Source organism: Mus caroli, chromosome 12 (assembly GCF_900094665.2).
Source record: "Mus caroli chromosome 12, CAROLI_EIJ_v1.1, whole genome shotgun sequence".
NCBI classification, from domain to species: Eukaryota; Metazoa; Chordata; class Mammalia; order Rodentia; family Muridae; genus Mus; species Mus caroli.
Window position 1 is genome coordinate 37,925,019 of NC_034581.1, and position 13,389 is coordinate 37,938,407.

Genomic DNA, 13,389 nt, shown 5'->3' on the forward strand with positions numbered 1-13,389 from the left:
CCTGCGGCGGGGGTCGTGGGTAGCTGGCAGGTGTCAGGCAACCCTGCGCTCCCGCTACCCTGGCGCTGATCCAGCCGGATGAGGCCTGTGGTCAAGGTTTAAATTTCATATTACCATTTTATTCTGTTCACATCAGTCAGTAATACATATCTTGATTCAGATATCCATAATGCATTTCCTTCTATGATAGCCTTAAACAATATCACCTTTTAAACATTTGTTCAGCTACCAATGCTTAATTGTTACTAATTGATTGATTGATTACTGAATTTTTTAAACATTTGTTCAGCTATCAATGCTTAATTGCTATTGATTGATTGATTACTGAATTTTATTATGGCACTTTAAGCTGTCTTTGTACTTATTACATTGATCATTTTTCTTTCTTTTACTTTAATTTTTAAAAATATTTACTTATTTTTATACTAGGTATATGTGATTTGTCTGTCTCTATGTATATGTACATTCTGTGCTCACAAAGGCTGGAAGAGAACACTGGCTCCCCTAGAAATTTAGGTATAGATGACTGAGCGTGTCTATGTGGGTTCTGAGAAACAACCCCTGGCAGTGCTTTTAACCACAGAGCTGTCTCTCTAGCTAGCCAGCCTCTTGCATTAATTTTTTGTTGGTTTTTTTTTTTTTGTTGTGCTTTATCAAAAGAACCAGATCATAGTGTTTCTTGTACCATCACCTACATTGTCTGTGTAAACTCACATAGTAGTCATTCAGTAAATGTTGACTCATATCCCCCAAAGAAAACGAACACACCTGCATTGTTCAGTGGAACCACGGTCCGAGTACGGGTTTCACCTATGACCTGGTAGGGCCTCTATAGAATCTGATACTAATAATTTGTAGTCATTTCATGGATAGCCACATGTTTATTCTCAAATTGTCTCATTTATGCTTCTATAATCTAAATTTAGAAAAAATTCATCATGGATTTTCATTATTAAAATCGTTTTTAGCTGCATTAAGAGCATTTGTGTTGCATTTGAAAGTACTTTATTATTTCTGCTACTTTAAGGTATGAGTTTGCTCTAATCACCTAGCAACAGCCTAGTATCTGTGAAGAAAATATTTCTTCTTTTCTCTAGTGAATAGACATTAAGACCTCTTCTTTGAATCTTGAGTAGTCCTGATGCACACTTCAGTGGAAAGAAAATTATGGACTATACTTTCTGTAATCTGTGCCTTGCTACTAATTAGCTAGATGCCACCACTTTATATCTCTGACCTTCACATCTTAATCTGTACAAAAGGGGGTTATTGGATCACTTCTAGGGTATTTAGACCTGTGATCCAAAGAAATGCAATCACCTGTAGCTATAGGCAGTCCAGCTTCCTTGGAATAGAGTTGCATTATTTACCTAAACTCATAGGCATTAATTTGTGTGTCACTTTTAATTCATGCAACAAGGGAAGGCATGTGAGTCCTACTGTGTCAGTAACAAAACTGCTTTTGTGACAAAGCAGACAATAAACAGAGTTTAGGGTTGGGATTGAGAATGAGTATTCAGAGTAGAAAGATGACTTGCCATGTTGTGACAGCCAAAAGTTCTTAGGAATTTTTAGAATCCTCTGATCATATGTCTTAAGAATCATAATTTAACCAGACTCATCAAAGGCTTTTAGGCTTACTTTCCTCCTTAAAACTCCTTTGTATGATAAAATATACACTATAATCTTTTGTGCTTAAAGCCAGTAGAAACTCAGGTCTCATCTTGGCATTGTGCTCTCATTTGGCCCAATATTAATATAGCTACTATGTTCTGACTTACTGCTATATTATTATTATTATTATTATCATCATCATCATCAATATTTCTACTCCGCTTATATATTTTTCTCCTAATTAGCCTTTGCATAAAACAGCATGCTAATTCTATATTCTTTTTATAATGTTTTTTATTCTCTCAACAATATATCTGACTGTAAATTCCCCTCTCTCCACTCAACTCCTCCTATCCCCCCTCTCCCAACTCACTTCTTCCTCAGATTGACTAAACCCACCCAATGTTCCCACAAGAAGAATAAGCCTCCCAGGGACATCAATCAAACATGATACAAGATAACACTAAGGCATGCTGCAAACCCTTACATCAAAGCTAGGTGAGGAATCCCAGTAGCAGGGAAGGGTCCCAAGAACAGGCAGAAATGACAGAGACCTACCCAACTCCCACCTTCCTGAGTGCCTCTCGATCACCAAACTAACAACCCTGACATATGTAGAGGACCTAACACAGACTCGTGCGTGCACTATAAGTGGCTTCAGTTTCTGTGAGCCCCCATGAGCCCTGATTAGTTGATTCTGTTGGCTGTCATGTTTGATTCTGCCACATGTCTCTGGGCTTGTGTGGACTCAGAATCCCTGTCATCCAGGCAGTGTCTGGCATGGGTAACCTCTTATGGTATGGGCCTCAAATTAGACAAGTCATTTGTTGGCCACTTCCACAACTTCTGTGCCACCATTGTCCCGCACATCTTGTAGGCAGGACTGTAGTTCAAAAGTTTCATGGCTGGGTTGGTGTCCCAGTTCTACCACTACAGATAGCCTAGTTACAGGAAATGTCTGGTTCAGGCTCCATATGCTCCAGTACTAGGGTCACTCTTGTAGAATCCTGGAAGTTTCTACTGTACTAGATTGCCACATCACCTCCTCCCAGATTCCCTTCAATTCCAATTGTCTCTCCCCATCCTTTGTCCTTCTATCCCTCCCCCAACCTGATTCATTCTATTCCCATCCCCACCTGACCTTAGACTACCTACAAGTCTTTTCTATTTCTCTTTCCCAGGAATATATCTGTGTCCCCACTAGAGCCCTTCTTTTTTTTTTTTTCTTTTATTTATTAGGTATTTTCTTCATTTACATTTCAAATGCTATCCCCAAAGCCTCCTATACACTCCCCCTACCCTGCTGCCCAACCCACCCAGTCCCACTTCCTTGGCCCTGGCATTCCCATGTACTGGGGCATATGATCTTTGCAAGACCTAGGGCCTCTCCTCCCATTGATAGCCAACTAGGCCATCCTCTGCTACATATGCAGCTAGAGACATAAGTTCTGGGGGTACTGGTTAGTTCATATTGTTGTTCCTCCTACAGGGTTGCAGACCTCTTTAGCTCCTTGGGTACTTTCTCTAGCTCCTTCATTGGAAAAGCCTCCCTCACTCTGTGTATTGTAGAATGATTGTCATTTACTTAACAGTTAATATCTACCTATAAGTGCATATACACCATGTTTGTCTTCCTGGGCCTAGGTTTTCTCACTCAGAATAATATTTTCTAGTTCCATTCATTCGCCGGCAAAATTCATGATGTCATTTTTTTAAAACTGCTAAGTAGTATTTCAATGTTTAAATGTGCCACATTTCCTTTATCTTTTCTCTGGTTGAGGAACATCTAGGTTGTTTCCAATTTCTAGCTATTATGAATAAAGCTGATATGAACATAGTTGAAAAAGTGTCCTTGTAATTGGATAGAGCATTCTTTGTGTATATCTGCCTAAAAGTGGCATATCTGGGTCTTGAAGTAAAATGATTCCCAATTTTCTGAAGAACTCCCATATTGATTCCATATTGGCTGTACAAGTTATGACAATTCTATATTCTATAAGATAGTTTCTTTTCAATAGGATATTGCTCTTTAATTACATCAGATCACTTTATTATGATTACTGATAATAGTTGATAACATCTTATTCTTTCATGCCTTTTGCTTTTTAATTAGCTAAAAATAATCAAAGACAAACATCTCTATTTTTCACTAAGTCAATTAGAAAATCTTAGCAAAATTTTATGTCAACCACATATTTCCTTTTGCATGTCAATACTATAACTAAGACAATTCTTTTTTCAAAATTAAATATTACATTTATTTACAGAAATTTCACTCCTGAATTTTTGTATCTACAAGAATATAAATATATTTCCATATAAATACATACCTATTCCTATTTGCTGTATTAGTCTGCTTTTCTGTTGTTCTTGTATAACACCATTGAAAAACAGCTTGGGGAGGAAAGGATACACTTATAAGTGACAGCCCATCATTGAGGACAGTTTGCATCTGGAAGGAATGGAGGGACAGGGGTAGAGGCAGAGTTGGCAGTGGGGCTCAAGGCAGGAACTGAAGCAGAGGCCATAGTGAATCACTGATTACAAGCTTCCCTTAAGAAAACAGAAATGCAGCGGTTTGGGTTTGAGGGAGCAGTCAGCCTCACAGGTCATCACTGCTTTGTACATGTAGAAAATTCAATAAAATGGTTTTAAAATGATGTCCCTATTGAGTTGTGAATTATTAATACAAATTACAGAGAGAAGGGGAAAGAGTACATATGCACAAGAGAAAGACCTGGAGAGAAACATTTAATAAACACTTACCTTCTCATAGCTCTAGGAATTACATAGACAGTACTTTAGTGTTCAACTGATGGAACTTCAAAGATCCAGTGACTTAAACACATTGTTTTCAAGGTCAAATAAAATAGGAGGCAATCATTCTTTATCCCCTTTATGAGGCCTAGGTAACTTGTCTTGGTAAAGCTAGTACTAAAAATGTCTCTTTTTAGACAGGTACTTAAAAATACCACACAGAACCCATTTTTGACTGTCAAAACCAGATATATTTGCAAGCTATAGATACCTACAACCTTATGGGCTGACACCTTACTTACCTGCTAAATCAGCTAAAGGATTAGCTTGTCTTTTACGCGAGTTTGGGAGCAAAAAGCTATTTAAAATTCCTTCTCTAGAGAAATGATATTAGCAGGATTGTATTTCTTTGGCAGTCCTAAAAGGAAGTAGCCCAATAATTTACCATCATATTTTTAAACCATTGTGGGTTACTAGTTTAAAGGTTGGATGCACTCTAAGAGATTAGGAGATAGAATATGTCCATGTAGCATGTTTACCAGAGTTCTCTACTTACAATATTTCTCCCAAACCTGGCCATTATCTGTATAAGATACTAGGTATTAGCATAGCAGCATTGAAATATGCAAGACACTAGAAGGTAAAACCACAAAGAGATCATTCCTTTACCTGATACTCTCTGTATATTTGACTATGTACAAACAGATAGATTATCCTTTTACATATGAGTTTTAATGTTCCCCTATAGGGAAAAAGAAGATAGGAAAAACGAGTCACCCTACCATTAAAAATAGTCATAAGCACAACACAAATGTGGAAAAAAAAAAGATGGAGGCATATCCCCAGTAATTTGAAGAGATTGATACTAATCAATAGTGAGCTTCAGAACATTCTGAATTATAAAATGAAGGAAAATAATGAACAAAGAAATTCTGGCAATAATCATCACCACTTATTGTATTCTAAATGTAATTAGAACCATACCCAGTGCTTTACTTAAAAAGCCTCAAGCTGAAGATGATACATTTAGTACGTGCTACATATGCTATGTTTAGTATATGCTACATTTGTCTGCTTAATAATCTTAGTGCTAGGTTCTTCCTCTCTTATTCTCCTCCTTTGCCTTGTGTTGCAAATGAAAAACTGGCCCTTTGAGTTTTATCAAGTTGTTTCAAATCATATCCATTTGATAGTGTCAAATAGATACACCAAACCAAGAAAAGCTGCCTCCACAGATTAAATTGAACAGTAAAGTTCCCCTCACAGTGTTTACAGTCCTTTGCTAATCTTCATCTTAACCTAGTTAATGTGGATGTTAATAGGCCCACGCTATTGTAAAGGTGGCCAACACTTGTAACTGATAAGCTTGCTTGCAAATCATAGAATTAAGGTTGGAATTTCCTTAGCCTATTCTAGAATCAGAATGCTTTCCACAGTATTATCCTACCTTTAGGGCATTATTTTTCATCAGTATTAAATCTATTTGTCATTTATTTAACAAATACTTGTTGAGCCATTTGTGCTTTAAGGATGTTCTATAAGAAAGACATATTTCCATAGGTCACATTCTAACATGGAGAGATAGACAGTAAATAAACAAATCAATGAACCCAGGTCAAAAGCTAGTGGGCATAAAAAAGAAAATATAAAGCATTGTAAATGGCTAAGAAATAAGGGGCTAAAGCACGCTTAAGTTCCTTACCTAAGATAGCCACCACAAAGTGACCTGCTGCCTTTACTGTTACATTGACGGCGCTATAATTTTCTCATAAGAATCTTGATTCTTATAGCCCCTAAAATTCAATCTGACTTGTGTATCATTCTAGCTTCTAAAAGAATATGTTTGGCCTACTATTTCATTGCTGATATAATTTTGTGTTAGATTTACTTTATCATTTTTTTAACTGAACCAATAGTTCATGTGTGTGTGGGTCTCAAAGAATCTTCACAGCCATGGGTCTTCTTGATATTATGAATGTCCAGAATACTTTACTATAATTACTGTGACAAGCCCATCCTTTTCCAAAACTTGGCCTCTTGGTGTCCAAAGAATCCTCTACCCAATAGGTAGTCATTACTAAGCAATTGAAGATCCTGTAGACTTGAGACTCATTTTGGTTCCTTCCTTGGACACTTTCCTAATTTAAAAAGAAAAAAAAAAAGTATATGTTATGACAAGTAGATAGGACAAGAAGATCCAAAGTAGGCCATTCAGACACCAGGTATAAGACTATTTCATTCTGAGGATCCTTCATTTCTTTACTCCAGTGAGATAGCCCGGAAAGCTATGAGCATATAAACCCACCACTAATCCATGGGAAACACATCTCAAGACCTAAAGCAAATGCCTGAAACCATAGGTAACATTAACCCAATGTAATATATAGTATGTTTTCTCATAAACATATACTTCTGTGATTGTTAAATGGTTATTTTGAGTGAAAGAAATTTTTAAGTATTTTCCTTCTAAGAATTTATTCTAAATTCTCAGATTAATACAGTGAACATATATTTGGATATATAAGGTGATAACACCTTTACAGCCATTAACTATAAGGTTTTTTTTTCCTCATCAATATCATTTGATGGGAGCATTAGTCATTAGACACTAGCTTACAAAGCAGTGATGTCAAGAACTAATGGAATGGTTTTAATTGAAGAACACTTCTATTGCAAAGTGTATGAGGGTAAGATGTGTTAAAATTGTTTTTGCTTTTCTCTAAAAATCTGAAAGCCTCCTTCCCTATAGTAATTAAAAACAAACAGCAACCCTTAACTTACTGTGAGGTTCTAATGGCTACAATATTGCTTCCTTGCATGGATGACTTACTGATCTAAAGCAAAGCAATTCAACACTGAAATTATCTTGAAAATTAAAAACCATCCAAGATAATGAATAGTTTCAATTTCTATAGCACCAATTTATGTGTACTTCCCCTTTTTAATGCATTCTTCTGTGCATACACAGCTTGCTAACTAACAGAGTAGCCTCCGAGTGACTGCATATCCAATAACAGTGTGCTAAGCTCAGTTTCTGAAAGCTTTGGCTCTCGGAGTGAATTTCATTCATTCTTTCACGCATTCATTCAGAAAACCTTTATTAAAAAGCTTGTTTAAGTTAGTGTTTTCCAGGGTGCTTTAGGAAATAAAGGAAATACACAGCTAAGTGCTCCCAAAATAGTAATTATTTTTGTGGGGTTTGAATGAAATTTTAACTCTGTCTTTTATTTGGTTGACTGTTTCATAATTGACTTGCCAATGCTTTGTTACTAGATATTTGGGTAAATTGCATATGGAAGTGAGGCCTATAAAAGTGTGGGTTGAGCATCCCTTATAACAAACATTTGTTTATATTTCTAGTAATTTTTAGCAATCAATTTCTTCAAATAGAAGAACTGAGACAACAGGCATGAATATTTTAGTCTCTTAAAACATTCCCAAAGTAGATTTAAAAAAAAAAGAAAGAGAGAGAGAGAGAGAGAGAGAGAGAGAGAGAGAAAGGAATTAAAACAAAAGTTTGAATCATTTCTAATGGCCACTGACAATGTGAGAAAGATTGCTCCTACCTATTTCCTTTCATGTGTTAAGAATATGAATATCTGGCTGGAGAAATGGCTCAGTGGCTATGAGTGCTGACTGCTCTTCCAGAGGTCCTCAGCTTAATTCCCAACAACACATGGTGGCTCACAACCATCTGTAATGGGATCAGACACCCTGTTCTGGTGTGTCTGAAAATAGTGATGGTATACGCATATACATAAAATAAATAAATAAACCTTTTAAAAAAGAATATGAAAATCTGCTCTATGTCATCTGTCATTGACACTTCTTCTTCAGAATTGTTCAAAAGTTGCTTTTTAAGACAAATGTAGTCCTGGTTGGTTTTCAACTAATACTGTGTCAATAGGTTCCACAAAGGTCATCAAGATTCCTTTCCTTCCTACTAATGCTGGGTTTTCAAATATTTATTCATTTGTTTGTTTATTGTTTTTATATGTGCAGGTGTTTTGTCTTCATGTACATCTGTGCAGCATTATGTGTGCCTGTCTTCTTGGAAGAAAAGACATTTACCCCAAATGAGTTTCAATGCAGTTATGCTTCCTTGTGTAACAAAGATCCTATCACACAGGGAAACTTTTTTCCAAAGTATTCTAGGCATAAACATATTGGGAAGAAAGCACCTGTTATTAAACTCCCAGAAGTCTGTTCCTGGTTGACTGAGGTCAACCTGAACCAAGTTCTCAGCATATTTCTTCCCATGGTTCATTTTAGAGTTAGACCCTCTCATCTGCCTAATAGGTGTCTATCCTTCCTGATTCTGTCTCCAAGTTGTAAAGTCCCCTTCCTGCTCTCACCTCATTGGTCTCACTGTTTCTTTGCAGAACAATTGGACACAAAAACCGGTTGGTCAAAGTCCCCCGCGGTCACATGTGGGTTGAAGGTGATCATCATGGACACAGTTTTGATAGTAATTCTTTTGGACCGGTGAGTCGAGTAAACCTTGTTTCTGGGAAAGTTGCATTTCAAAGGTGGGAGCAAGTGCTACCCAAGAGCGTGCTCTTTTCTTCCAGCGCAGGTTGGCCGGAGACTTTGTAATGGTTATGTTGGTACATTCCTTTAGGTGGTCAAAGGGTGTGTGTGTGTGTGTGTGTGTGTGTGTGTGTGTTTTAACTGACTTTCCACTTGGAAGATCTTTGTTTCCTTCACAGTAATGCTATCTACCTGTGTTTTCAGTTAATATTTAACCCATAAAAATGTAAGACAACATATAAACACCAGTTTTCTAAATCTTTTATTCAATACAGCAGTATTAGAAATCACAGTAGTAAGTGTGGGAGAGGTAGGTTTCCTTGCTTCTCTTGTGTGGTCGTGTCTCAGTCTGACAATGAAATTGATGTAAAACAGATTACCAGACAATGATACATGCACGTGTAGTATGTTTTCGGTGTCAAAGAAGCCCTCACAACGAAGCAGAGGCCTTTAAAATGGTGAAGCTTACCCGTCTTTGTATTAGTTTGCAAAAAGAAAGGTAATTTGGGGCAAGTAGATACATTATGTAGAGGCTGAAGGAAGATCAGAGTTATTTTAACAAGACTTCTGAATGTTCTCTGCTATGATTCTCTGTTGAAGAATGTTGCTTGACTTGAGCTACAGTGAGGACAGTTTTCACCTGAGAGTGTTAATCTCCTCTTTTCAAGACAGAGGGGAGTAGTGTGCCCAGCTCATGGCTGCTGTTTTTCAAGTACCCTTAGCTGAAAGTAATCCTTGTGTCAGTGGCATGCTTGAGGGTGGCACATTCTGGTACTGTTCATAAGTGACATTTTGTTAGCATTTAACTTATTGCAGAAATACAGACTTACTCTATTGCATGCTTATCCATAGAATATGTGACTACCCTGATATTTCATGGATCTTCATCACTTTGAGTGAATATAGAAATTCTCTTCTTTATGAGTCTTCACAGTAATTTATTACGAAAGTGAAGGATTTGTTAGTCAGTGGAAACTGAAGCTGATTTCTTGTTTGTCTGCTCTGTTTAAAAATTTATTTTTGGTCATTTTGTTTTCCCAAAGTTCTATTTATTATACATGTATAAGACAACACAACTATTTAGCATCCTTATACATGCTGGTATAAAAAAAATAGCCTCATAGTTTCTCAAAATTAAAAGGCTGTAGTCTCTAAAAGGGAATTTTGTACGTATATTATAAAGAGCCAGTGTTATTGCCACTAAATATATAGCCACCTGGACTCAACTTTGGTAAAATGTGTAAAAGCTGGATCTGAATAAGTAAGTGTAATCATAGGAGAAATTGTATCACAGCATTCCTATTGGTTTCTCTAGTCACACCAATGATGTTTTAAAAAAATGCCTACAGTCCATACTTGCCTTTGAATCATAATTATATAAAAAGATTATATAATCTAAGTTCTGACAAAGGGAAAAAAAGCAATGTTGGGAATCTTTTGTGCTGCTTATAATTGTCTATATTGAAGAACATAAATAACAACATGAAAGAAAGTAAATCACTTGAATATAGCTCGATCTCTTCGACCAATAAGAGTACATGTACCATGTTTTGGCCAAGTCTATATTAAAGTGATTTTGAAATGAAGTATCTATTGAATTACTTTCTACCAGGTATTTGCTAAGTAGTTCCTGATAATAAAGTCCTAAAGTTTGAGGGGTTTGTTATTTTGATCATTATTAAATTGGAGCTGGAGCAAGGTTGTTTATATAATTATTATGATTGCCTATCACTTGATTTTTCTTTGTGTTCTTACTGGAGAAAGAAAAGGAGAACTGGAAAGATTCCTCATTGGTAAACCCTTGTGATATAAGCATAGTGATCTGAATTTGATCCCACAGAACTCATATATAAGCAAGGCCTGGTGGAACGTGCCAGCCCTGAAAAGGAAGAGACAAGATAATCATTAAGACTCATTAGACAGGCAATCTATAAACTTTTGAGCTCCACTTTCAATAAGGAACTTTGGCTCAAAAATATAAGCTGGACAGAGCCTGAAGAAGACACTGAATGTCAACCACTGCCCAAACCTCACCCACACCTACACATGTACACATGCACAAACCAATGCACACATGGATATTAACATATATGCACACATAACTGTGCATTTACATACATTTTTTATAAAAGGAAGAGACAAGAATAAAGTTGTGAGCTGGATGCTGGGAACTTCCTAGTGTCTTCAGTGTGCCCTGTGAATTACATAGCTTTTATGTGTGCTCCTTTTCCTGCCTACACTTATAGCAATGCTTTGAATCACTAAACTGTTATTATAAAAACACCCATAAAAGAATAACAGATGTGGAAGTGTCCTCCTTGTCAAAAGCAAGAGAACTACATGTGAAGGATAGTCTCAATGTGTTTATTACAAGAAGAAAGCATATAGCATAAAACTTTGACAAATATGTTGCATTTATTTCTCAATACCATTTGGTTTATATCAATGTTTTAGATGAATTCTATTTGTCAGTTATAATAGACTCAATAATTAAGTAAAAACAAAATTATTTTTAAATCTACTGTTTACCCTGCACCCTTTTTTGTTGGATCGAATGTATTTATCCAAACCTACTTTTGATTTATGAGTGAAATAAAGCTATTTTCACTTAGGAAACTAGTATTGCTTTTATTTCCCAAAATTAAATGAAATGCCTTCTCTAGAATGAAAAATAAGCCATCCTTCACATCGTATACTAACCTATTTGTGTAGTTGTAAGTTTCTCAATATTTGTTTTTTTGTTGTTAGAATGTGCTCTGCAGTTCTGCTCCAATAGCATCTTTGATTGGAAAACTTCCTAGTGAGTTCCCTTCAAGTTTCAGGAAAAGAAAAATAAGCACTAAACAGTTAAGTACATTCCATATAGTCCTCATAAATCTAAGCTATAATGCTTGGATATAGAAATTTATTTTACTTGATTACTTGACTAATCTGTTATAACAGAGTATAACTATGTATCCCAAGCTGGACTTGAACCCCCAATCCTCCTGCTTTGCCTTCCAAAGAGCTGGAATTCCCGGTGCATACCTCTACATCTGGCCTGAATGTAGAGTTTTGTTTTTTTTTTGTTTTTTTTTTTTTTTTTTGGAATACCTTTTCTATTAGCCCTTGATCATGATTCATTTGAAAATTATTTCAGTTTTTAAATTCTAAAACAATAAATCTTAGTACTATACTTTTAGAAATATAGTCATGAAAATTATTACACTTTCTGATAAAACTCTCAATGGATAAGTTTGCTTACACATCAGCATATTTAAATATTATAAAAAGGACCAGTGAATTTCATGTTTTCAGATACATTCTTGATTCATTCCCCCCACCCCTTGAATTGGTTAATTCAATTCCTTGACATTGACAACTTATCTGAAGGAGTCAGACTTGTCAGGAATGCTTCCTTTGTCTATAGAATGGTCTGAAACTTTTCATCTTTATTTGCCTCCCATTCACCTTTACAGTGCATGTTACTGTTTTTCACATACTTTATGTTTTTGCATAGTAATCCACCTGGTTATAGAATCTGCTTCATTTGTTTTATTTGTAGCTAATTGATAATCAACCATAGAAGGTGTACTCAGCTGATGATAACTAGACTCTGGTTATACCCACTTAATGTTCTCCTGATGTTTCTATGCTCAAGTAAGCATTAAACTGTAAGCCATCAAAGAAGCCTCAAGAAAACAAATGTCTTATCCTGATTTTTTTTTTTTTTTGCTAATTTTATTATTTCTTGTGTATATCTTTACACGGTCATTTGCGTCTTTGATTTGTTTCACTGCAACTACACAGGAATAAAATGTGTCTGCTATTATGAGTGAAAGGTTAATAATGGCTTATTAATAAAAAGATTTTAACAAAACTGAAGCAATAGAAAAATTCTCAGCGAGAAGAGGAATTATACATAACTTCTAATCCAACATGCGTACTCAGTTTCTAGAGGAAGGCACCAAAGAAAGAAACTAGGATACTCTTGTACAGACACAGGGCACAAAGCAAACAAGGGTTATTAGTCTTCTGTATGAACTCTCAGTTCTCCAACTTTTACAGTTTTATATTTCCACATGATTAAAAAGCAAAGACCCCTTCTCTGAATTAATTGTACATAGTCATTGATAAAATGAGCATCTTCACGTAAAATAAATTTTAATAAATAACCTGAGAAAATTTATATAGAACTATAATTAAATGACATGATTTAGCCTTAGGGTAAATTTTAGGTTCATGCAAATATGCTTATAAAAAATTTTTAATTATACAATCAGTATTCATAATATTGAATGAATATAAAATAAAGAAGTGACTATATAATATTTTATTGTCTCCAGTGTTAGGCCAATATTTGATTCTTTGTATACCATTGTAATTACCCAAACTTTAATGTGGTTGAAAAATTTTATGATATTTAAAATTATAAACATATATATTGTCTCAAAGTTAGTTTAGAGCTCATTGAAAGTAGATGGCATATAAGGTCAAATTTATCTATTT

The 13,389-nt window shown here is 35.5% G+C and overlaps 1 protein-coding gene across 4 annotated transcripts in view; it reads left to right on the top strand.

Moving 5' to 3' along the window:
- Immp2l (inner mitochondrial membrane peptidase subunit 2) overlaps window positions 1-13,389 on the top strand; it is an 879,462-nt gene that overhangs the window by 637,027 nt on the left and 229,046 nt on the right. For 3 of the 4 annotated variants that reach the window (XM_021179757.1, XM_029484785.1, XM_029484782.1), the window contains exon 6: window positions 8,754-8,856. The exons of the other annotated variant lie outside the window; for it this stretch is intronic. In XM_021179757.1, coding sequence (XP_021035416.1) covers window positions 8,754-8,856 — 103 coding nt within the window. The remainder of the gene's footprint in view (window positions 1-8,753; window positions 8,857-13,389) is intronic. 4 annotated transcript variants of the gene reach the window in all.